At 41.1% G+C, this 26,372-nt stretch overlaps 2 protein-coding genes and 1 non-coding gene across 6 annotated transcripts in view; 1 reads left to right on the forward strand and 2 right to left on the reverse strand.

The window, feature by feature from the left end:
• The window catches only part of MAP4K4 (mitogen-activated protein kinase kinase kinase kinase 4), a 383,820-nt gene that overhangs the window by 88,930 nt on the left and 268,518 nt on the right, over window positions 1–26,372 (forward strand). The gene's annotated exons all lie outside the window — the stretch shown is intronic.
• On the reverse strand, window positions 1,266–25,303 carry RNF149 (ring finger protein 149). 4 transcript variants are annotated; one of them, XM_069770096.1, is made up of 10 exons: window positions 24,695–25,303; window positions 16,869–17,119; window positions 13,879–13,947; window positions 10,888–10,970; window positions 10,326–10,422; window positions 9,770–9,799; window positions 7,402–7,597; window positions 4,919–7,029; window positions 2,337–2,585; window positions 1,266–1,886 (listed from the first exon to the last, which is right to left on the reverse strand). In XM_069770096.1, exons 1-8 carry the CDS (start codon window positions 25,155–25,157, stop codon window positions 6,971–6,973), a joined length of 1,248 nt encoding a protein of 415 aa, XP_069626197.1. In that variant the 5' UTR covers window positions 25,158–25,303; the 3' UTR covers window positions 1,266–1,886; window positions 2,337–2,585; window positions 4,919–6,970. The 4 variants fall into 4 exon arrangements, with proteins under 4 accessions (XP_069626197.1, XP_069626196.1, XP_069626195.1 ...); XM_069770095.1 differs by lacking the exon at window positions 2,337–2,585; XM_069770094.1 differs by having other exon boundaries at window positions 1,266–2,585.
• LOC138681966 (small nucleolar RNA SNORD89) lies at window positions 4,498–4,613 on the reverse strand. The gene has a single exon (XR_011322206.1). It is a non-coding gene; the product is annotated as a small nucleolar RNA SNORD89 (small nucleolar RNA).

A 26,372-nucleotide genomic window follows, 5' to 3' on the forward strand; every position in this document is an offset into this window, starting at 1 on the left:
AGGTCTGTTCCAATGCTAGACATTCCTTGTAAAAGAAGATCAAGATCATTGCTGTAAGTAATTGTTAGCAGCAACAGTTAACCTAGCTTTGTGCTCTAAATTTGTACCTTAATGCTTGTACTTCAACTGTAGTAGATGTAAAGTTGACTATCTTCTATGTACTAGTACTGCTCTTCAAAAACATGGCTAAAACCCCACTTTATATAGATTTTTAGGCTTTTGTTTGGAACTTTAGTACTACAGCATATGACAAAGTAATAGGCTTCATCAGAAAACTGATGACCACTGCTTCAAGGCATTATGATTTATTTACAGAATTATTTTAAAAGAATTTAAGCCTTGCAGAAAAAAAAAAAAGGTTGCCATGATACTATAGCAAAAGCCTAGCTCTTCTGCCACTTCATGGTATTTGCTTGAGTTATACTGACATCCATAAATCCCCAGATTTGTCCTCTAACTATAAAAAAAGTTTTATGATTTTATCATGAGTACTTCTGTAGTATATTAATTTCAAAGCCCTGTGCATTGATGAAAACATTCAGACTTGTTACTGAATTTGCTGTACACTTCTGCATTGTTTGCTTGTTAGGGAAGGGCAAGCCCTGCTTTCCCAAATTTGTCTTGGGTTTACATGGCAAGTTTGGGGAGGGAGGGGGCTGCAGGGTGGCCAGCTGAGGCCCTTGGCACCTCTGCAATAACCCTGGAGCAGTCTGAACCCCATGGAGAGGATCCACACTGGAGCAGTGCTTGGAGGGCTGCAGCCCCAGGGAGGGAGCTCACAACAGGGCAGGGGAAAAGGGTGAGGAGGGAAGAGCAGAGACCAGATGTTACAGACTGATCACAACCTTCCTTCCCCTGCCACTGCTCACAGGGAAGGGAGAGGTAGAAGAGTCAGGAGTAAAGGAATGAAGCTGAGCCTAGGAAGAAGGGTAGTTTCAGTTTTGTCTTTGTTTCTCACTATCCTACTCTATTTTTAAACAGCAATAAATTAGTTTTCATCAAGTCACATCTGTTTTGCCAGTAACTGTTTCTTATCATGACCCATGACTTTTTCCATCTTATTTTCTCCCTCCTCAATAGGACAGGGGGAAAGTGAGAGCAGCTGGGTGGGCATCTAGCAACCAACCTACATGGCAAAAACTCCACAATATGCTGAAAGGATCTCCCCCTTAGCTACCCAGCATGAACTTGTTTTGTGCTGAGTAGCTCAGATCCATTTACAGAAGTGTAGCAAAGAAAACAAAACCCCTCAAGCTTCTCAGACATTGCTTTTTAAAAGGTCTGTATAATTTATTATGGAATTTGAGCTTTTAACCACTAAGTTACAACAACAATGCATAACTTGACATTCTTACAGTTGTACATACACAATGGAAAAGACATAGCCCAGTGCTTAATCCAAACAATGCAACCAAGTTAGTACAAGGTTACCATAAAAGACAGTCAATTGTGAATAGCTGCTGACAGACTGGCAAGTTCAAATGGTTCTCTGCAGTTATTTTTATAGTAGAAGTAACTGGCTTCAAAGTTTTGGACTTAAGCTTCAGACTAACAAAATGATGCGAACTCAAATTATTTTGCTCTTCTGAATTAAGAAGGATATGCTCATTTAAAAATGCAGTATCATTACCATGTTTCAGATGGTGAAAAGTAGCTTCAGATCCAATGGAAGTACAATGGACAGTTTCCAGGCAATGCATTCGTCACACAAACACATGCAATTATAGAGACATTCTACTTTTAAAACTTTCTCAAATTAAGTTTTGCAATACAGCAGGATATCTGAGGAGAGAGATCAGGACCCATACTGAACAAAACCAAAAGCCTTCAGCTTGATTTGTGCATGTTTAATCTACAATTCCAATTACCAAATCTTCACACATCACCTATGAGAGAAAAGAACACATCTAGTAAAGATCAGTCTCAAGGAGAGAAGACATGTTACAATTTTTACGGGCATTCTGGTTAAAAATAAAAATAATATGCTGCTGCCATCTTCCATTTCAGGAATTGTAATTCACCATGGCACTATTTTAAAACTGCATCAAGGGGAGAGTCTTGCTCTTTCCTCCTCCACCCCAACTCCTCATCCCCTTAGCCCAGCTCAAACTCAGTTAATTGCACAGTAAGGATATTCAGCTTCCTGGCTTGTTAAAATACAACTTTGATAGATTTAATTTTCTGCCACTTAAGCTGAACTAGTTCATCACATACTCTTAATCTGAATGGGCGGCAGAGCAAAGTAAATAGAGCAGAAAAGAAAAACCAGAAAGGACCACTCTCTTCTTGTAACAGCAAGCTATTAAATCAGTCCAAGCCATTGTGCAAAGTCTCGCCCAGCCTGGTGGCTGCAGGGAGACAAACGGTAGAGAACGTCTCTTGTGAAGCTGCCAACAAAATTTCATTCACTCAGCAGCCAACACCAAGAACTCCACTCCCTCCAGGTTAACCCGATGAGATATTGCCAGCTGACTCCTCTACTAGATTTCAGTTCCACCTCTCTTTGTAGAGCTGCAGAGTCAGTATGTTCTTATTGATCTCAGTATCTTCGTCCAGCACAGAAAAACTGCATTCAGTGCCAAGTGCTGAAAATCAAACCAATGAAAACTACACATGCAACCTCTCCACAAAACAACCCCACCAAACCAAAAAAGCACCCCCAAAAACCCACCCCAAAAGCAAACACCCCCCCCAAACACCCACCTAGCCATCACCACAATATCATTACTGGCTTCATTCAGGGTGCTAAAGGCTCTGTTGAGCAAGAATTCCCAGTTTTACCAACACTTGGGATGTTGATGTGTAACAAAAACGTTTGTATTACACATTGTGGCAACAACTGAAAAAATATTCCACAAATTCAGAATGCCGTTCTTAACCTACTGGTGTATACTTCAAAGTACAGTTGGTAATGCCAACAGTAGTTGCATGTCTAGTCAGAAGTCTGCTTTTATGGGGCAGCTAAATCATCAGCCCAACCTGTTGTGTCCTATCTGTTGCCATCATCACATAAAACCAACACCTTTCGCTTCTGATCGAGCTCATCAAAACTTGCAAGTATAGACACTGCCTCAGACATCCTCTGAACCACAGGGGTAACCACTGCTACACACTTGCTGAGCTCCTCTGCACAACCCAGCTTCGGCAAGAATATACTGGTGCCCAATTTATTAAGTTGGCATGGATTAAAAGCATTCTCACTGTAGTTAAATTATCCTACAACTCCTCTGGCATACCTCCAGAATCTAGCACTAATTACTGGCAACAGGTTACTGGTCTACATTCACATACTCATGAGGCAGGGGAGGTGCGAGGGGCAGGGGGAAGGAGTTACTGCTATCTAATCAAACTCCTCCAGTACATGCAAAAGATCTCCTCCAAGCACTGCTTAGAGCCAAAGAAGAATCCAGTCTACGGGTCGTTAGTAAGAGAAAATCCAAATTTTCTAATTAAATTGGTACTGCAGGTAATTAAACTCACTATTAACATGCATTTATATCTGAAATGTCTACGGTTCATTTTTGCTTGCTATGAAGTCTGAAAGCTGAAGCTGGTTTAAACAGTTAATTTACTATCAAGTTTCCAGTTTGGCATTTGTAGACTATTATTAATAAACTAAAATTTCTGAACAAAGAGGGACCTCTAGTTTTCACTTTAAACACCAGTCCACTTTGACATGTTCATAGCTCCTTTTAAAATCACTTTAACTTTACAAATTTTCTTGCTAACAGTAACACCAGAACTAACGAAGCCACACCAATGAACACAATACTAACAAAACTTATTCTACAACAATAACATCCCCTAGTCCTGCTAGGGATTTTCCCCAATTGATATATTCAACTTCACCATTGGGGGGCTGTCCACTTCATGTGGGCAGTGTGCTTCAGCTTTGTATAGCCATGTCACATGAATGCCTCTAACAAGAAACCCTCTGCCTGATGACAGCAAAATCTGACAAAGGGACAAAGGTCTCCGAGACAAGTTCCTGCATGCTTTATGAAAAATGTGCAGCTAGGAAAAGAATCAGGTTGGGGGGGGGGGGTGGGGGCAGAAGAGACCCACAACACATACAGCAAGAGTTCCCACATTAGGCAGGACATAGGCTAAGCAGAAGAGGCAGATTAAAGCTCCTCCAAATGGTAGGGAAAGGAGTCACAAGGCAGCTATCCTGCAAAAACATTCATGGGGGGGAAAAGAGACTCATTAGTTCTGACCTTCACATAGGCTTTTCGTAGGTAAAGTGCCAGAAACTAGAAATACCAGTTTGAACCAACATAGTAGGTCCAGATCAGCAAAGTCTGGGAACCTGTATTTACCTATAGCTGCCTATACCCGTTTACTCTAAAAGTTACGTATTAGATGAGCTGTAACAGTAGGTCATATGCTCCAAGTTTCTAATCTTCTCTTTCAACTGTTTTAAGCTCCCTAGATTGTTTCTTTCCTGTCCTGTACTTTTTATCCTACCACTCTTTGCTAATGCATGTCAGCTTTTTGACTGAGGTCAGACTAATGATTCGCTTCGGAAGATTTTTGTCATCGAGCTTCCAAGGAGAGCAAACTGCTTGCTGGAGGCTCTGCAATTCGGCCTTTTATTGTCATCATTCCTCAGCAGCACAGCTGGCCTTACGAGACCTAACTATATCAAAGACGAACTACGCGCAAACCAACTCGACTGAAAACAACTACTCAGGTGAAAGGCTGAAATGAAACAGGTATAGTGCCAGCATTAGAAACATACCCCAGGAATCTTCACACTTGGATATCTTTCTAAGTCAGTACACTCAGATTTTATAAGCACGCTTTTCAGTCTGCAGGTCCCTTTAAGCTTTTCTTCCAGCCTTCTGCCAGATCTCAGCTTTGATTCTTAAGAAAGCTTTTGGTTTTATAGGTATTACATAAAAGCTGAAGTACTCACCACATTTCTCCTCTCCAGCATGAATATTGCGCTGCAGGTATCAGCAAGACACAATCCACAGACTGACAAGACTTCTCTTGATAACGCCTTTTGGTTCCTCCTTGAGCTAGAGTTTAAACCCTCTCAACATTTACTACATCAATGTTCAGTTTTGTGTTAAGGAAGAGGGAGAAGACTTAGTTTTTAATATTGAAGAGACAGTTAAAAAGGCAGTTCTGGAAATGTTGATAAGCTTCTTTTGGAGACATAAATGTCCCTATACGTTGTTTGGTTTAGTTGTGGGTTGGTTTTTTTATTTGTTCAGTTTTGGAGATGGTTGGTCAGTCATATTCCATTCTCATGTGCTTCTTGTAAGATAAAGGCATCACAAAAACTTGCACCTGCTGGTGACATCAGAACTACAACCTGACAATTTTCCAGTAAACCTAAAAGTTACACTCCTACAGGGAAGAGGCAGATTTTTTTTAAGTAGGCATTAATAGGAATTTTTTGAAGGAAATTTAGGGTGAAACATCTGCTCTGCAAAGTAGAAGTTCAGATTATACTTCCCCAGCTGAAACCTCTGTCATTTCTGGAACATTCATTCTAAAATTAAAAAAAGTTATTGCTTCTATTGAAGCTCAATATAAGTTAGAAAAAGAATTGCATATTTTCTTAAAAACATCCCAAATATACATTTTTAAAAACAAAATGCACTCTAAAACAAATGTCTAGTGAAAGACACTGTTTTAAACAACCTGGAGTAACAGCTTTACAAAAGAAAATTGAGGAATGTAGCATATTATTTATAACATGACAATGCTAAAATTCTAAACAATTCACTTAACACTCTTAGTAAGTAGTGTTTTAAATATACACATTTCTTTACAAAACAGTTTAGCAATTCCTTATACCACTTACAGTACATAAATATTTGAGTAAGAGGTCATAATGGGAGATGCCAGGGTTTATATTTACTCTCAGATGCTTCAGGTTTCTTAAGTGTTTTACTATAAGGCACAATACTGCTAATCTAAAAGAAAGGAATAAAAGCTAACGGCAAACCCAGTCAAAACTCCTAATGTGGAATATCCAAGAGAAGAATTCCAACATCTCTATACAAAGGAAAAGGAAAAAAAAAGAAAAACCAAAACAAACCCAAACTTTGTAAATCCTAAGAAACAGTTTCAATTTGTACATAACGAAGTGGGACTGGATGGGAATAGGAGTAAGAAGGAATTAAGTAAATTCTTATAAATAGACTAATAAATACATTTTAGCCATAATTAGCCCTTTACCTCTGTTCTACTGAGTTTAAGATTGAAAGAGGTAACCAGTGTGCATATACCTAAATAAGTCTACATGCTCAGCACGTGAAGACCACCTAGCACAACCTGTTACTGCCAAATTCAGTATAAAAAGCTAGCAAGATGGAGAAAGTCTCCTTTTCTCTCAGCATCCACTCCGAGTAGAACACATTACAAGATCAAATTAGTATTTGTTACATGTAAGGAAAGTTGCAACTAGCAATTTTTTCATCACAAACAAGGATATGCAACATATCCATGAAGTTATTTGACTCCTTCAACATTAGATTATTTCTTTCCTAAGAATATCCACCTCCAATTACAACAGATCAGAACTTTCAGAACATTTTAAGAGTTGTAGTCTTGTAAGTGTTCTCCATGTGTACATACTGAATGTAAATAGTGCATCCAAAATATTTATCCATTAGACATTCTACATTGTTTTCACTGCCTAGTCTTCATCTTTGTTACAGCCCTCTGGAACACAATGACATTGTAACAATGCTTACAGAAAAAGGGTTATTGCATCTTTTTTTTTTTTTTTTTTTTTTTTTTTGGATGAGACATCCAGAGGAGATTTTATAAAATCCTCCTGTGTACAAAATTCTTAGTTATTAGCCCTTTTGGAACACCAGCTAGAAAAGTTTGAAAGGTAAAATAATTTACATTGTTATTTTTTCCCATTAACTAGACAAAAGTCCATACTAATTAAATAAAAAATAATAGTTCTTCAACAGTCTATTCAAGATATCTTCCATGAAGCAGTTCAATGGGAATTTCCATTAGATAGATGTTCTCCATGCCGGTTATTACTGACATCCACATCTAGAAGTCAGGAATTAGAAGAAAAATTGTTTGTTGATTTACCACTTTAATACATTTTATCTGTTACATTAATCCAAACTCTGGCAAAAAAATTCATATTCATATATACCCAAGGTTCACAGGATTCTCTGGATAAGTAATCCTCCTAAGACACTGTATAGATCTCCCCCGCCCTGACCAGCTTCCTCCAGCTTGATAGAATTCTCTCAAAATCTACCTGCTTTTACTTTTTGAGTATAAGCAGTAAGTGACACCACTCAGTCTAGTCTGCACTGCAATACTAACACTACTAACATCAGTTAGAGAATAGCTTCTTCCAATGCAATGAATGGCATTAAGGATTGTCAAGTGATAAACTAAATTATTACTTACCAAGTAATGCTGTGGTTTCACCTGCGTCCTCTTTTAAACTGGTACACTGCAATACAGATTCATTAGTGGAGGAAGCTGACAATTCGCTTACTTCATTTCTGTCATCATCTTGTAAAGCAATACTCAGACTTCCGACTGAAACACTGCCACTTATTGATTCAGGTATTTGAACTTCAAGGACATCTTCAGGGTCCCCCTTCAAAATTAAATACATTTAACTGACACTTTTGTCTACCATTAGGCATCATCATTCCTCCATGTTACCACTTTATAACCTCACCTTATTGGAAAAAAGACCATTTTGTTTGCCTATTATCTATGCGCTCATGGGTAGTGTTGAACAGCGTCTACTTTCAGTGTTACTGTCTGAGTACAAAGAAACAAAGCCAAGCAAAAGAAAAGCCACTTTTTCCAAGCCACCCTAAAGCCAAGAGCAGCAACAGGAGTCAACCCAGCCAGCCTTCTGGATGGAATATTTCAACACTGTAGGAACAGTATTGCTGCAGTTAGCAGCAGGCTCAGCACATACAAAGTCTTCACTGAGCAAACCTATTGATCCTTTGAGTTTGTAGAAGCCTCTGTTTTTCACAATAGTAGTTGGGCAAGCTTAGATTTTTTTTTTTTTTTTACTGGGGTGAGCTAACATTTGACATCAGAAAAAACTTCCCTCCTCCTCTACCTCCAGCCTAAACCTTAAGTCTGTTCCAAAAATGCAAATATGCTGGCTTGTCGCTTTGCGGGAACAAAATAGCTGCAGCACAGGCAAAGGAATTTATTTCACCTATTGTATATAGCGTGAGCTATTTCTGATCTAATCTGAAAGTTAATTTGAAGTCCTACTACATGCACAATTCTGTTCATAAAATTAAACAGACTACCTTCACTAAGCCATTGCCATCGATATACTGACATTATTTGTACAAAAGCAAGTATACTGCAGTACAAGTAGCTATTCTGTGGGCTTCATGATGACTTTTTCCCCTCGTCAAACAATTAGCAAAGGCCCATCTTAAGATTTAAGAAATTCTAGGCTGATTCTTTCTTTAGCACCGAAGCAGCATATTTTAAAATGTACTGAATTTTAATAAGCTATAGAACTGCTACAATTGAACACAAGTTAAGACACATGTGATACTAATCTCTACATGTGTGGGCAGGGGGGCATTAATAATTTTGGTTTCCGAAACTTACGCAGTTAAATAAGCACTGAAACTACAAGATTCAACAATGCTCTACTAAATCAGTCAGACATGCTGAACTGCTGTTCTTTTTCTCGTACGAAACAGCATAATGCAGAACTAGACCACTGAAGGCTGCTCCCTACAAAACAAAAGCCAGGTAATAGGACCTAGTGCCTTCTCTCTGCTTTGAGCCTTGAAAAATTTTTAAGCATCTAAAGTATTTGCTCTCCATAAAACTGAATTGAGCCTTCAGCCTCTTTGCAGAACGTTTAGTAGATTTCTATAATAAGGCTGCACATTCCTGTTTGCAGTTACGTCACTCAGCGAGCACATTGCTGAAAGAAGCTGCCTTGCTCTTCGCACTTTTTTTCCTCACATCAGTAAAAAATTCACACAATCACTCTACAAACTAGATTGGGCAACCTGTATCAGGCTGAAAACTGAGCTAGAAAACAAAAAATACTGAATGATTTCCCACATTATTAGCTTCAGTGGGACTTGAATGATTGATGCATAAGCAGTACACATTTCCCCCATTCCATTAGAAAAAACAACTGAGCTTCTGTATTTAATATAATCCCATTCAACCTGCTTTCCAACATTCATTTCGCATAACAAGCAGAGGAGGCATTACTCCTCCTGGTTAGGCTTGCTATCAGTATCTTCTGCAACAGCATGAATTCAGGGAATAAAAGTGTTCTGAAGGTTCTAATATTTCAGTTTTCAGCCTGTATACAAAAGGATATATCCTTCTGTATGTAACACAAGTTACATCAACTCCAAGAACTGGAAGTGAGCAAAAAATAAGCTGCTAACATAACAATATTAAAGTAATAATAGTGATTTCACATAACAAAAAGATTGCAACTCTTGAGTCAAGTCTGACTTAATACACAGAAGCACCACAATCTGGTATACATATTAAATAGCAAGAGTATTGTCACATTTGACAAAACAAAAGAGCAATTCATAAGTCTCCCATAGATCTACTAAGTCTCTGCAAGGAAATAAGAGAAACGCTAGTCAAAACGCAGACCTAATCTATGAAAGGAAGGTCCCTGAAACCAAGAACACCCCTGTTTTCTGACGATCTCTGTAGATCAGTAGAAGAGAAAAGAGGTACATTCATGCCTATGGCATTTTAGTGGAACTCAAGACTATTTATCAACAGTGACCGAGTAACCTACCGCATGTGTCTTCATCTCTCTTTTCTGGTGCTGTCAGAAAGAAATGAGAGCACATCATTTTCTCTACTTAACCAATTTCTGGTGAATGTCTGTAGGAAGGTTCTAAGTACTGGCTCATTTACAGGGATAAAACACTGGGCATATGTGGAAGTACACAAACACTCAAGATAGAAAAACTATAATTTCTTCCTTTGAATCGCAGTTCTCGACAAAATCAAATATATGCTCTAGATCTATTGAATTAAGTTATATTTTTGCAGCTTGGGCAAATTGCCTCACCTCTGCTTCAACTTCCTTACTATCATCAGCTGGAGACAGAAAAAATTGGTTATCACAGAGAGTACACACAGGATTCATAAGCTGCTCGATACACTGTTTAAGATCTTACCCATAAAACTCCCTTATTTTTCTGGTTCTCACTCAATTACTCTTGCATCTTTGCCCAGCTTCTTCAGTCTTGTCAAGTAACAACTGTTCTCATTCTGAACAGTTACATGAAGTCTTGCCTCCTGCACTGTACTTCTACCTTGAAGATTAAAGTAAATGCGCAACATACCCAGTATCCCAAAGCTTTGATAACATCTAGTTTACACATTGGACAAGTTCGGTGGTCCAAAAGCCAAGGGTCAATGCACGTTCTATGGAAGATGTGCCTAAACAAAAGAAATGCCCTTTAGAATTTATCACAAAAGCCACACACTACTCCTTCAAACAATGTGCAAGTTACTAGATTAAAAAATAAACCCATTCCTTTATCACCTTGACAATTAGGTACTGCTTAACTTAAGACAGACATAGTTCTGGAAGTATCTTCTTTCATGCTAGCTTTCTGAAATAAGAGATGTTACTAACCATAAGGACACCACAGAGTTACCAGTTCAACTGTGTACAGTTCTAACTTAAGAAAGCTCTACTTCACTCCTACCCTTCTCCCAATTGCTCCTTTTTCCTGCACAAAGTGCTACATGGTCTCCCAGTGCCCTTCAACATGTAACAGCCCATATAAATGGCACAGCTTCAGCTCTGCCACCAGAGTTTCAGAAGAGTTTCCAGAAAGTTCGACAAATATTTCTTAGGGAAAACATGCTAAAGAGGAAAGAATAATTATGGCAACTTACTTGCATGGCAGAATTCGGACAGTGTCTTTCAGTTTATAGTTCTCAATGCATACAGCACAGTTTTCCACATCAACATCTAAACCCTAAATATGACAACACATTTAAATGCATTACATCCATATTTCATCACAGAACAAGCTTTGTGTAATAGCTAGCTTCACAGAATGTAAAACTTGTAAAATGGTTTAGCAAATAAAAATCTCTCTCTCGTTTAACTCAAGATTCCATCAAGAGGTGACTTGATCAAGTGATACCAGATACTGAAAGCAGCCAAACCTGGATTTTCTAATTTAAATAGCTATACATGGTACCTTAAGTAATCTGTTAAGTCTCGAACACTGGCTTTACTCATGGGAGCACAGTAAAATTTCAGTTTAAAATAACTACAAAATGAAGAAATTTTAAAAGAGGTCAGTACAGATGAAAACGCACCATCTAATTCTTAACTGATGGTCCCAAAGACTTCTGAGTGCTTAAGCAGGAAGAGATTCTTGGGGTTAAATACTGGAAAGCCCTTCTTCCCCACTTTTTTCTACCACATCCTAGCAGATATCCTCTGGTAGCTATGAGAACTGAAATATGCAATTTGGGGTGGTTTTGGAAACTTCTCTCCAAGCCCAAACCAGAGAGACAGTCAAAATGCAGTATTTCCCCACCTCAATTTGTTTCTTTCTAAGGGTTAAATATCCTTCCTAACAGGTCTTACTGTCTTCTTGAAGCCTACTTATAGCTGCAGTGCAAATATGATGGTTATCTCCAGATGCAAGAGAAATAATTCAATGTTAATTGGGTTGTGTAAAACATAAGTATTAGAAGAACAGACAGTGAGCCAACTTCTTCCCTTTCATCCCCCACAACATAAGTATTTTTTGTTTACTGCCTACTGAAGCACTTCAATTCCATTACCAGAAACACTCAAATGAATTAGTACTGCAAGCAAACTTTCAACTTCAAGGCAAGTTTTTCCCTCCTTTGCATGCTATCAATTTACATAATCAATGCTTAAATTCCCAAGTAAATCAAATTAAGACTGCTTTTTTACAAAGCATTACAGTTTGCTTTACGAAGCAAAGTTAAGGGAAGTACTTATTCTATAATAAATTTTTTTTTATTCTGCACAAGAGGCAAAATCCAAGCACACCATATGTAGCACATACTCAAATGAGTGTCCATTTTACAATAATCCCATAAGCTTCTCAGGAAGGATCTACATGATAGCAAATACACTTTTAAAATATTGACCTATTTTTAGTTAAATACCTCAACCCCAAGTGAAGTGATAATGAAAGACTGTACTGTGTCACAATAAAAGAAATATTCTCTTTTAAATGGCTGAAAGGAAATATCTAAAAAAAAAAGTACATTTACAGAGTAGACAGGACTGTATTTCCAGATAAATTTTCATTAGTTCATGAAATCAGTAAGTTACATAAATTTACTGATAGTAGGCTGATTCAAATCAAATCAGAAGACATGAGTTACCAAGCAGAAAAACTCCATTTTAATAGAGAGATTTTAACCTTATCTCATTCTACTCTGCTTAACTAACACGGCATTCATAGTTACAACCAGTATACTGTATAACAGCTTAAATTACCCCATTTTATTTATTTTAGTCAAGGGTATATCAATGGGAAGGAACTACCTGGTACACTGCAAAAATCTCACAATACAAATCCTTTTTAGAGGTTTACTGAACATCAACTGAAAAGCTGTTAACATCTTCCTTGTGGTTCTCACCATAGGTTTCATCATGACCCTTTTACATCCATTTCTTCCAGTGTTGATGTTATGCTTTGATACTGCTTTACACAAGTTTTGGTTCAATTCCACCCTTCTTGATCTCTGATCTCACCATTGTATGAACAGAAGTATGACTATCCCTCTGTTCACAGCTTGAAATAGACTACTTTTGATGGAATTTAGAACACAATTAAAAGTAATAAATACTTGTAAAATGCTACTTAAACACACTAAATGCATAAGATGAAAAAAGGCAAGTTCAAAGACAGTTTTGGGTTTTTTAAAATTTCAAAACCGATGTACTAAATGACAGACATATTCTCTATAGCATGTGACCTGAGCTGAACAGCTTCTGTTGAACCACAGCTTTTAAAGCCTTACACATAAATGTCCTTTCTCACCTCAATTTTATTCATAGATTAAAAAACCTAATCCTTGTTTTTCATCTCTGAGCAAATCAGTCCTTTAAGTAAAAACTAATCAAATAAGACAAGGGTTGGGGAAAAAAAAATGCCTATGTAGTAGCAGAAGTCTAGTCAGAAGCTAATTTGGCATCTAGGATCAGAGCTGCCTGAAACTCCGACTAAAATAATATTTTCTTTCAAAACCATGGCTTTTTCTACTTCAGTTATTCTAATACAGCTTTGAGGTTTAGGCTGTATGCTGTCAAAGCTAACTTTCAAAAGCTGTTATTTTTTAGAATAGTTGTATTTTAATACATAGAAATGTACTTCTAAAAAATTTATGCTTCTAGTAAGTCTATGCAGCTCCTTAATGTATTGTATGTCAAAAGATGAAACAAATGTTTCATTCTTCAAAGCTTTTTAGATTTCTAAGGCCTTCTGATCAATAAAAAGATGGATGTTCTTTTAAGAAAACAAAAGATTACATCAGCTGTAAGAACTGTGTAATCAATAAGTCCTAGGAAGTATTTTGTAATCCACTTGTTGATGTTTTCAAGTGCTGGAAAGACTATAGTGTTTCCTCATCTTTACGGTACCAGCCCTGTAGTCTCCTGCAGCATTCTGTATAACCAGGTACTATTTCCAACAAAACAGCCTTACATTTCTTGAGTAGTTCAAATTTGACTCTTCAATTTTAAATCCTGCCTTCTAAGCAAAGGCCCTAAAATGAGCCTAAAGTTGTAAGTCACACTGCAATTATGTTGTGAGAATTTCAGTTCAAATTCTATAAAGACATTACAACAGTTTTTAAATCATACAGCAATAACCGGAGCCACTGAATTACCTTTTCTCCACGTTTCACAGTATGCAGCTGAAGCTGGCTGATTGCTTTCTTGGTTTCTTTCCTATGTCCCTTGAATAAAGATTTGAAGTATTAGTACACAAGTCAGTTTTAAGAGTTACATTTCAAAGCTTTTACATACTTTCCATGTGGGTTACCAAGTCTTTTGAATGCATCTAAAAAAAATTAATCTCTGGCTAACTAATTTGTTTACAAAGTACTCCCAGCCAGCAGATGTTGAAGAACTGCAAGTTTTGCATTCTTGGGCACAGCAGCAAACATTATCTGTAAGTGCACTGCTCTTACAATGAACTCAACCAGTGCAGAACTATGCAGACCAAGCTGACGTACGTAGCCTTGTATCGTGATTGCCTGCACTAAGGGCCTTCCCGCAGAGGAAAATTGAAACTAATGTAGGCTTTCGAGCTGAAACAACAGCCATATAACCAGACCTTCTAGTTAGGCAAGCCCATGAGCAAGCACACAGTAAGTTTTGCGCCAGCTTGAGAGATGGTGGAATCCTGCCGGGCAGCCTACAGCTGGCCACCAGGTCAAAAAGCTGCTTGTAGCTATTAATACTTTCCCTCCGTCAAACACTATCTCACACATTATACAAAGCTTTGCACTGAAAGGACACATTATGCAAAGGAGATGACAAGAAAGGCTTAACAGACATGAAACACCACACTGGACTTCTATACAGTAACAGTCCTGATTGTGCTTAGAGGGGAAGCAAGAGAAGAAAGCAGTACTGTATTCCAAGACAAAGTGCTAGCTACTGCTAGAAATTGAGAAACTAAACACTCCCAATTAACAGATGTTGATCTGTCTAGCAGCAACCCTCACTGAGGAAATACCATAAAGGAATAAACCACACATAATGGTAGCTTTTCTCTGTAATAATTACAATGACTTATATCACTTTACAAAGTTATAGTATTGAAAATTGGGATTTTTTTTTTTTATTTTTTATGGTGTTAAAAACAATCAGTCTGAAAGTTCTCTCAGAAATGGACAGACAACCAGCAGCAGTGGTCTATTCCACCTTCTGTATCAGCTCAGGGTTTTCCGCACAGTCCTGTTTCACCTTCAGTAGCAAGGGGGTCTTCCAAAGTTTTACTGCTAAACCGATGTTAGAATAAATCTTAAGATACCTGTCTTCACCTTCACTCAGCAGCTACACAGTAGCTTGCTTTAAAGCATGGCATACTTAACTCCCAAGTTTTAATTACACTAGAGTCAGTAAGCCAAGCAAAATAAGATTTGGGTTAGAAAAGTGGCATTTCACTTCCAAAATTCTTTTAAGACTCCTAATGATGTATCTTGACCAAGACTTTCAAAACATTTTCAAACTTCCCATAGTTTTGTAAGGTTTTGTTTTCAATGGCCATTTTAAAAGAGGGAGAACTGAGAAAGTGGTATAACCTTCTAACGTTAGACAATTTAATTAAGAAGCATTTAGATGACAAGCCCAATGGCAAAAATCTGTTAAGAGTCTGTGGTCCACATTTCTGGGAAACATCACATTCATCCTAAAAAATGCTCTTAAAACTTTTCATAAAGCATGTCAACTTCCCTTAGCATGAACTATCCTAAAGCCAACAGGAAGAAGCACCTTTCTTCACCAAACAACTGTTGCAACATAAAACCACTCCCCTTTTTCTATAAATACTTCTCAAAAATTTTGTTTTCTTGAAAGTGTTCTCAGAATTTAAGTTCTAAGACTTAAAGCATAGTAAAAAAAGAGTCTAGGGAACCAACATTTCAAGGGGACCGCAAGTTTCACCAATACAGAAGTCCCATGTGTTATCCTCAGTTACTGAAAAGAGAAATTAAGTATTTTCCCAGAAGACTCCTGTAAGTCCTAGGCACAGCTCAGACTCCTGAAGGCAAACAAAAATTCCCTTCCCTCTTCCCCCAAAGCTAGAATCTACATGTTCAAGCAGAAGGCAGGGGAAGTCCATGTGATATGCAGTCATTTGAAACAATTTTTTTTTTTGTTCTGACCTGAGGATTAAACAAAAAAAAACAAAAAAGAGAACTGCTTGCAAAGAAAAACAAGTGCAACTTTCATTTTCACTGTTACTAGAGAACTATGGTAGAGCAGCTGATGACCACGGAAGGAACTTAACCTATGTGCAAAAGTTGAAAACCACAAGGAAGTGCCATCCCAAGATGTTTTCAAAACTCAGCTGGACTAGGTCTCCAGCTGACTCCAGCAACTCCAGTTGCTCTCAAGTGCAGGGGTTTGAACCAGATAGCCTCCAGAGGTCCTTTCCAACCTAAATTATTCTATGATGAAGTACTTCCCTCAGGGGAAAAAAGTAAAGCTGATTTTTTTTGTTAACCTATCGAAGAACAGGAATGTGGAAGGCGCAAATAAGGAGCAAAGTTATTCCTTCCTGATATTCCCAGTACTCCTACCGCTCTCAGCACTTTGGGTAGTCCAAGAGAGCTGAATCTCACCACACATGCAATTTGGTACTCTACAGTGGAATGGTAGGATTACAAGTATCAAAGGTAGTTTTCATAAAGCTTTAGAACCAAAAATTCTAGCCCTAACTACTTGTGGGTCTTATAAAAAAAAATTTACCGTGGTCTCTTTCCATTAAAAATAAGTCTGGTTAGTGAAGTTAGTACTTTCAGTATGAAAATTACTGAAGAATGAAAATAATTTTAATTTCAAAAGGAAGGAAGTTAAGTTAGGTGACAAATCACACAAGAAGCTGCCTTTACTCAGTTGTTGACAAGTGGCTAAATGTATTTCCCACGACTTCATACGAGTATCTAATAATTATAACTGGCCAAACTTGCAATGCCAATTAGCACACTGCTTATTAGCCTCACTAACCATTACTGACTAGTATTCACAGATAGTAAAGTAGCAAGAAGGCACAGATCTTCAAGAATGCTTCAATAAACAAGCAAAGTTAGGCAACTGATTTGACATGAGAAGACGGTAAATACTCTAAAGCATCATCATCTCCAATTACCTGGTTTCCAAACTGTGATCCTGTATACAGGAAACGTTGTATATAGTAAAATATGAGCCAAGCGAGTGATATAATCATCATGGTGATGAAGGCGATGGCTACAAACACAACCGACTGGCCACTAATATATTCCTGCACATGTCGTGTGCCAACAATAATAGTCATTTTTACTGGAATCCCTCTTCGTACTGGTTCCAGTATCTCTATCCCTTTTGGATAGCCAACCATTATCACCACTGTATTTCCTGTTCCTGTTGGAGGGGGAAAAAAAGAAAAAAAGTCAGTCATCACAGCAAAAATTTAGGCATCCTGTCTTGATGGTCATTTGGGCCTCTCCAGTTAAGATCAGTGAGCAAAGTTACAGGAAAACCTCTAAGTTTTTTTTCAGGCATAGCAGACTTGATATAAAGTTTACTAGTAAAAACCCCTTTATTTACTTTATGAAACTCTCAAACACAAACTTCAACAGATGCATCTTTACTGTTCAAGGCTCTATACTCCTCATTCTACACAGTGAGGTGGAATGTGAATGCCATGCAAACAAACCAGGCAAGTTATACACATCTCATCTTGAAGCTGCTGAAGCTCTAACGTGCAACTCAGGAACAGCTGGTCTTTTATTTGTCAGTGTGGGAATTTTAGCTGCAGATGGAGACAGTAGGTGAATACCATGAAGAGACACACGTTCAATTAAGTTTGAATCTGAATCCATAGCACAATTACACTGGATATGCGAACAAAAAGAGAAGAAAAGATTCAGCTATTTAATATTAAATTACACTAAACACTGAAATACTTAAAGATTCTTCAATACTAAATATTTAAAATGTAATGAGACTTCACAACAAGGACTTGCCAAGAAATACTTTCAGACTCTTCTGGGAGCATGGAACCAAAGGATTTCTCTATTATATTACAACTCGAAAGCACTCAATCCATATGAAAAAGCACCTAATTCCAAAAAAAACCCTTTAAGCACCACATTGCCACCAAAACCAGTAAGATACTGTCAAGACCAACTAGCAGAAACCAAACCTCTGTGACTAGAGTTTTACTCCATTTTGTCTGGAAGCATCTCTGGTATTGTCTCAGAAACATCAAACCTAAGTATTACAAAACAAACTACAAACAAATGTACTTGTTAAAAATGTCACCTTTTCACACTGGTCTGTGCTATATTTATTTGAATAGTTCTTACTTTGTGTGTACTAACGCTGCTACACACCCTTGGTAAAGTCATGGCTTTATAGCTTACTTTGCACTCCTACCTCTGAGAAAAAGTGAAACTAAGCTTGATTCAGAGACAAAGTAGAGGAAGAAGAAAGAAAAGAGGGGTTTTCCTATCCAGAAAGCTAAAGCTGTAATGTCACAGTTACCTTTTCAGATTCTCAAGATTACCTAACTGCGACAAGACCTCCCACTGAAGACTTAAAGCCTTTTTCCCTCCTGGCTGTGTTAGATTCACTACTGAGAAGCTATGTCAAAAGAAATGGTTGCCTAACTTGTAACATTACATCAAGTGGGGATTTTCAAAACTCAGAGCAGCATTCCGGACTCACCCACCTCTCTGCCTACTAAGACAAAGAGTTGTTTGCCTGAAAGATTTAAAACAAACTCCTTTACTTGAGACGGTTCTGGCTGTGACACCTCGTCAACCCGGCCATTCTGCTACCATGCCAAGAGGAATTTACAGAAGTTTCAATTCTGTACATAGCAGTTCCTCCCTCCGTAAGGTGCAGACGGTCTGCTGTGGATGAAACACTAAAGGTTCCAGTTACTAGTTGAATAACCCTCCTACCTCGATGCCAGTTACCCTTTTGCAGCTTCACCTTACACAACCATCCCACTTCTGGTCACCTACTCTAAGAACCATTATACCCATCTGCCAGATCCAGACCCAACAAAAGAGCAGATTTTCCAAATAGGGCTAAGTTTCTGGAGGTTTTGAGGATGGTGCAGGGAAACAGAGAAAAAGATGCTACTGGGGAAAGGCCCAACTTGTGGCTCCCCTCAGGCACCCCCTTCGGCTCACCAGCAGCTCCCAGCACGCGTTGCCTCGCCTGGTGGGTGCGTTAGGAGACAAAGCAGGGAAGCTGTAGGCAAACGAGACAAATCCACAAGCAACTAGGCTCCACTAATTAGGTCTACTCACCAACAACGTGCTGGTCCACATGATACCACAAGTCCAAGTGTACTAAGAATTGGTTAATTCATATTATTCTCTGCTCTGAACCAGCATGAAAGCATTACCAGAGAGACTCATGAATCTTGTAGAGAAGAATGTGTGAAACACTCCTTGCTTTCTGACCCTGCACAACCCCACAGGGAGTTAACAGGAAAAGAATGTATGAAGGTAGAAATTTCTCTCACGTTGCTGAGAACTGTTATCCACATACCTAAATCAGAAGATTTGGTCCTATGTCCCTAATCAAGTGTAAGAGTTACAAGTAACAGGAGGGGTACCTAAGGATGGCTAGTGAACGGTATGGGAGTGCTGGAAAGATTCATGTGATTTCATTCAGGCTTGGGGAAGAAAAGAAAGTTTCAAGATTAGAGGCAGCCTGGATTTTTCAATCAATAAAGGTTTCCTCCTCAATCCTGAAATCTTGAGTCAGTTTAATCCTGCTATCTAGTTCTCTGCATAATTTCTAACAAAGAAGTATTTAAAAACCCCACAATAATCAGTAATGCCTTTCCCTGTTTTGTCACTAGCGTGTCCAACTATCAGCCAGTTATTTCCTTGAAATGGAAGCCAGGATACTTTTGTACAATGGCTGCTAGACACTGTGACACCTTCTAGTTTTAGAACAAACACGAGTCTGCCGTACATTTTTAAATAAATGCCCATTAAAAGCCTTTTAACAGTTTTAAAGACTTGGTGATGAACCTGCCATTAAAAATACGTGCAACTAAACATGACGGCCTTAAAGGTCATAACACTGAAAGAGGAGAAGAAAAAAAAATAATCGCGATCCACTATTACAAAAGGAACAAGAGCAGTCTCAGAGAAGCAGTTGCCCTGAGCAGCCTGCAAGACTAAGGCCTTAACTCATTCCTCACTAATTTTAGACTTCTGTTCTGAAATACATTATTCAAAGACTGAAGTGCTGTTGAGTCATTCCATCAGCTTCTTCAACTGCATCACAACTCAGAGACCTCAGATCACATTTATAAAAGAACTCCAAGTGTCACATACATGTATCTACTGAGAGCATGTCTTGTTGGCTTTGCCTTTCTATAACTTTCTAATTTTGCAGTAAATAACCACATGTTTATTCTGCTCGAGTAAACTTGTCTTCTTTTCTAGGTTTGATTGATGCTTCAGTGGAATCAGGTAGATTTGAAATCTGGTATGTGCTTTTTTTTAACATTATCATCCAAATAAAGCAGTGAGAGCTGGGAGATCCTTAGGAAACCTGGAAAGGAGGGCAAATTTGGAACTCTGAAGATGAAGGTATGTTTCCTGCCAGCACACCAAGGTCAGTTTTACTGCTAGCATTGCTAGTCTTCTCTTGCAAAAGAAAGCCAGCACACTCTTGATGAGGAAAAAGTAGTACAGATACAGATCTTGATTCCAGACATCCCAAACTATCACATTTATTCCCATCCATCCCTACAGATAACAAAGATAATTTTCTATCATCCAGAAACCAATTGCAGACATACTGTAGTTTTTGTCCTCACAAGAAACACCAGAAAGCTCCCAGAGTTTGAGCACCTTGGTAAAAAGTTTGAGGTCAGTCCTTAGATCTATTTAAGCATAGGCACCCTACTAATATTGCCACAGTTAACACCGAATATTCTCTTTAGCTCCTGGTCCAAACAAACATGCCTGATCTTTACCAAACGCGTAACAGTACACTAACAATCTGATGACAGGCTTTGTCTCAACCATCTACCCCAACCTCATCTCATCAAATCCCTGGTGCACGTTGTTTTCACCTGCTCAAGAAGGAGGATGCATAACCAGCAGAGTCAAGTAGTCAAGCAATCAACATTCTTCTTTCCACATAGGTTTCCAACACATACGCACTCTTATGCATAAAACAGGTATAAGCATTTTGAAGTTACTCCTGCTTCTTCAGAACAACGTAGCAGCTCAACATCTTGCAGTCACTGAGTTAAGCAAGCCACTGATTTCAGTTCTGTCCTTTCAATAGCAGAGTACAAGAAGCTTTTGGTAGAAAGCAGCAGTAATACAGAAGTTACGCACCACTTGAGAATCCTGAGTAGTGCTAAAAGCAATGTAGCAAGGAGTTGAACTATGTGCCAAATAACCCTAACTCTGCCGCTCTGAAGCTGGCAAGAGCTTATAGAATCACGACTACAAAGTCTTTCGCATCTGTTTTTTCAATATACCTGCATAAAAAAAATATGACAATGAAGGAAAGAACTAGTTGGGTGTATTTTGGTGAAGCTGCACCAAATCAAAGACCATTTTCTTTACATAGCCAAAGTCACATACTCACGTTAAGTCCCAAGCCTCCCTTAAATCCACAAGCCATGCACCAAAGCTCCACTCCAGACCCATCTCAAACTATTGTAGCCAGTAGTCCTTTCTCCCTTCCCCCTGCGTGTCAAGCACAATCATGTTTTATTCCGTAGTCTTCAAGGTATCAAACGTATGTTCTGATCAGCATCACAAAATCCTAGCTTGAGAGGGGATTCAGAGGTAGCTGGATGCCCAGCATGAAGTATATAACAGGAAAACTATAGAACCAGAAGACCCTTTTTTCTTTTCACTGCAATATACCTCTGCCTCCCCCTAATTTCTTGACCCACATTGAGCCTCTAACTCTCCTTAGTCTGCTCTCCACAATACTCCACACCTTGCCTCTCCAACCCACTCCCAGCTAATATTTACACACAATACTTATTTTGGTTTTGGAAAGGAATTTGAAGCCTCTGTATTATATACCACCACCACCAAAATAAACAGAGTTAAGACTGCCTGCAAAGTCTGTACTCCTGTAAAACTGAAGTTTGAGTTTATACTATTCAGATTCAATAACAGAAGTACAACTCCTTGAGTCATTTGGGTAAAATGAGTATCTTCCACAGGAAAAAACCTCCTCAGCCACACGTGAAGCTGTTTCACTATTACTTCCCCCGAGGAGGGAAGTAATGCAGCATTTTGAACAACATAATTCGGTCAGAGAGCACAGGCCTGAAAAACATGAGACATCAGTGGAGTCATATTTGAAGAACCTTCTTTTGGAACGAGGGACAGGATTGCAAGGCTAGATATTCAAACTCTTGACTCTGCTGTTCCAAAACTTTAATTGAAATCCCTACTCACTGCACTCACGAAGCTCACAAGGTACCCATGAAAAATAACTAAACTGCAGAGTATTTGAAATGTAAGTCCTTGATCAAATGCTTTGACACCAGCTACAGCCAATCACTTCTTTGCCTAATCAAGAATCTCTCTTTTTACTCAAGTTGGAGTATGTCTAAAAACACAAAACCCCCACCAACAACAGCACACATGCATCACACACACACACCAGAAAGTTCAAAGGCCAGGTTTTTCAGAAGAATGAAAAGATGAAACTTTGAGATCAGAAGAGTTACTCATTTATCACCCTCAGGCAACTGAGGCTGCACCTCTATCAGCCATAACCATTGTTCCATCTCACATCATTTTCAGTGCCACTAACTGCAAATCCGTTAAGTGGATGTTCCTTATGCATCTAACTTCACTCCTTAGTTACAGCACTGCAGATTTCCCAGAGTATTCTCAGCGCTCCTCCCAGAAGCAGGGTTTGTTTCCTCATGTGTCAGTTCACAAATCCCTTCACAGGAATGGCAAACTTGGATCCTGTAAAATACAGTGTTACCTTCTACATGCTTCCTTGCCCGTCTTCCACAAACTTTTTTCCCCCCTTCAAAAAAACCAAGATTGAAAACACTAACAGTAATTCTTCCCTATATTCCCAAAGTGCACCGAAAAATTTGAACATTTACATGTTTGAAAGTTTTGATCATGAAACAAAGATTTGCGACTCCAGCAGAGCTAGTAATTATATTGTGATATATTATTATATTCCTGCCCCAACCAAACCATCCTGAGGTCCAACCTGCATTTGCAAACTCAGTATAAATAAGTACAAATGTATTCTTGTATACATACTAAATCACACTCTTTACATAGGTAGAGGTTTTATCAGCAACTTTCTGCCAGTTTAAGAAGAAGAAACCAACCAGCAGTCAGGGAGCACTGGTCTTCATACTACTGATAGATGTAACTATACTAGCAAGTCCAAACCTGAGCGTAAGCCCAAGAAGGTCTTCCGCAGCAGAGAGATGATACCAGAAAAGAGAAAATTGTAAAAATTTGATAAAATAAGCAAGATGAGAAAAGGAGGAAGAAATTCCACAGAAGAGCAAATAATATTTATGAGAGGCTACGACAGGGGCATGGAGAAGAACATGGAAAAATGCCCACAGGGAACAAAAAAAAATTTTGTACTGACTGGCCAATACAGAGTGACAACAAGAAAAAGAAACTGAAAGCTGGTAAAGAGGAAAGAATTACTATCCAAAGTACCTTAATCACTACATGGGATCAAAGGTACATCTTAACTAGCGTCCCACCTCCACTTTCATGGTGGATTAAGAACACAAGAGATGGGCCAGGCCGATCTACCCAAGCAAGCAGCAGGCTAAGAGGAACGATAATCACGCTTCCAACCCCCAAGTTGGTGCCACTTGGCATTCCAAGAAGAGAGACTTGTTTTCCGCCTGATATATCATATATGCTATGAAGCAACAGCTCCCTAACTGAGATTTTCAGCTCACTATAATAAAGAAAGTATGTTTGTTTTCTTCAGAAACACATTATGGTTCTACTTCAGCCAAGTCCGTTGTCTTGCCCTTCCTCAAAACCAAGAATGACAGCGTGGGCGTTAACAAACTCATCGTACCAAGACCATGTGAAACACACATTTGCAGCAATTTTTACTTGGTTTGCTTTGTCTTTGCATCCTCCTCTGAAGACCTGCCAGTTCCTTGGAAATCTACAAATGCAAACAGATTTTATAGCAGAGTTTTGAAGTTTTCTTCCCCTTTGATTTAAGCACTTGATGTCGTCGTGCTCATAAAAATGCAGCAAGACTTTAGTGTCATAGCCCAAGCAGAGACTGCAGCGACGGAACACCTGCGTTCTTATCTGGGCAAAAATCGCACATCCCTTCTGTAGGCTACAGATCACCAGCACGCTCAGACAAGCCAAGTCAACATCCATCTCTAGGCTTCAGCTCTCCCACCGCATTCACGAGCGTTTAAGAATTACCTGATGCTTCTACCTCTCCCCCGTCCTTTACAGACCTGCGCAGGAGAGGACGACGGAGCTGTTACAATAAAGCCTGTACCAAAAGCTATCTTCAGACAGCTACGGCCATGCCTTCGCAGGCACCAGAAGGCATCTTCAGGATACCTGGCACAGCCTGCGGAAAGCTGCCTGCCTGTCACCGCTGCAGCCCTTCTGCCAGAGGGTACGAAGCAAAGAGGTAGCCCTAAACGAAACCGTGACCCCCCCCGCCCGCAGCCTGTCACAGTGCTTCGGACGGCTTCTCCGCATCTTCCCCCCCCCCCTCCCCCGACACCCGGGCTGTAACTTGGAAGACAGAAGGCCGGTCCCCAGCGCGGTTTAGAGGAAGAGGAAACAAAAACCCGGCTCTTTGTACCATTTTTACGGGGATGTCTGCCTCCCCCCCAGTCCCTCGCCACCGAGGCGGACCGGCGTTAGACAAAGCCACCCCCCCGAGCCCCCCGCACCCCTCCGGGACTGCGGGGATGGCCCAGCCCCCGCCGCCCCCGCTCACCCAGGTGGGACATGGAGACGGTGCTGTTCCCGAAGCGGGCCTCGTTGTAGATGACCACGGCGGCCGCCCGCTTCCTCGCCGCGTTGGTGACCTTGTCCTTGAAGGTGCAACCGCCGCGGGCCACCAAAGCGATCCAGGGCGGCGGGTCGCCCTCGGGGGTCCCGCGGCCGCCGGGGGGCAGCGGCACGTCGTAGTCGGTGTCGGCGGCGCAGCCTTCCATGTGGCGGGGCGAGGCGCCGCGGGGGATGCCCACCAGGCCCTGGGCGCTCTCCTTCGGCGAGCTGTCCCCGTAACGGCCGCTCTCCGTGTTACCCCGCACCGTGCGGTTGCTGAGCGGCTCCACGTAGGCCGTGCTCACCCACGCCGTGTACCACTCCAGGGCCCTCGCGCCCTGACCCACCGGAGCTCCCAACGCCACCAGCGCCGCCGCCGCCACCAGCGCCAGCCGGGCGCGACGCACCATGGCCCGGCCGCCGCCAACGCGGCTCACGGCTCGGTTCCGCCGTGAACGGGAGGAGGAGGAGGAGGAGGAGGAGGAGGAGGCCGCTCCGCCGTCCTCTACCGCGCCTCGGCTCTGCCGCCGCGGCCGTCTAACCGCGCCAGGTAACACCCCCCCTCCGCCACCACAGCCGCCGCCGCCCGGCCCGGGCGGAGCCCGCCCGCCGCCGCGGCTAATGGCGAGGCGGAGGCCGGCCCGGCCCCGCCCACACCGGCCGGCCGCGCATGCGCCGCCCCGCCCCCGGCGGAGGGGAGGGGGGTTTCTCCTCCCTCCCCGGGGGATGCTGGGAGGGAGGGAGGCGGGGAGCGGCCGTTGCCGCGCCCGCGAGGGTAGCCCCGCCCCTCGTTCGCCGCTGGCTCCGCCCCGCGTGGGGCTCCTGTCAGCCGCCGCCCCGGCGGTGAGGGGTCGGGAGGGCTGCGGGCCGCGGAACCCCACCGGGCCGGGCCGGGCACAAGCTGAGGGGAGGGGAGGGGAGGAGGCCGCCCACCCCCGACCGCAACCGGTTCCGGCGGGGGGATGAACGTAAAGAGCCTCCTGCGCGGAGAGTGTCCGCTGCGGCCTTCCGCGCACCGGCCTCCCCGTACAACAGGAGGCCTCGGGCGTTGCTTGGGCCTTCAGCCCTGGCGGTGGGTGGCGGTTGTAAGTCCTTCAGCTCGGCCAGGGACACGGGGGGTGAATTTAAATTGGTCAGTGCTTCACCACCACCACCCCTCCCCGGGCCGCCTCCCGAGTGGAAGGCGGCTGGGGTGCCGGGAGCAAGGCCAGGCCGGGCCGGGAGGAGAGGGGGTCGGGAGCCAGCCGGGGGCGGTGCAGGTTACGGCAGCGCTGGGGAAAGGGAGCAGAGCCGCTGGGGTTCGGGTGGAGAAGGCGCCCGTGCTGTTTACTGAGGGGAACTCGTTCCAGAAGGATGAAAAAATGGTGAGAGGGTCAGTACCACGTGAAGAAAAAAAATGGAGAAAAACGTGCTGAAATAAGAGAGAAAGGGACTGAAGAAACATGATCGGTTTATGGATTCCTTTTCCATTAAATACAAATATCTGATACATACCTCCTCTTAAATAAACACGTTTAAAGTCTTACCTATTTTTTCACACAAAACGTCTGTACCTTTTTCCAGCTTCTGAAATGGATCGCGTGTTTTCACCAGCTACCTGTCTTTTTGAATGGCCTCATACGCCC

The sequence above is a fragment of the Haliaeetus albicilla genome, chromosome 25 (assembly GCF_947461875.1).
Source record: "Haliaeetus albicilla chromosome 25, bHalAlb1.1, whole genome shotgun sequence".
Taxonomy (NCBI): domain Eukaryota; kingdom Metazoa; phylum Chordata; class Aves; order Accipitriformes; family Accipitridae; genus Haliaeetus; species Haliaeetus albicilla.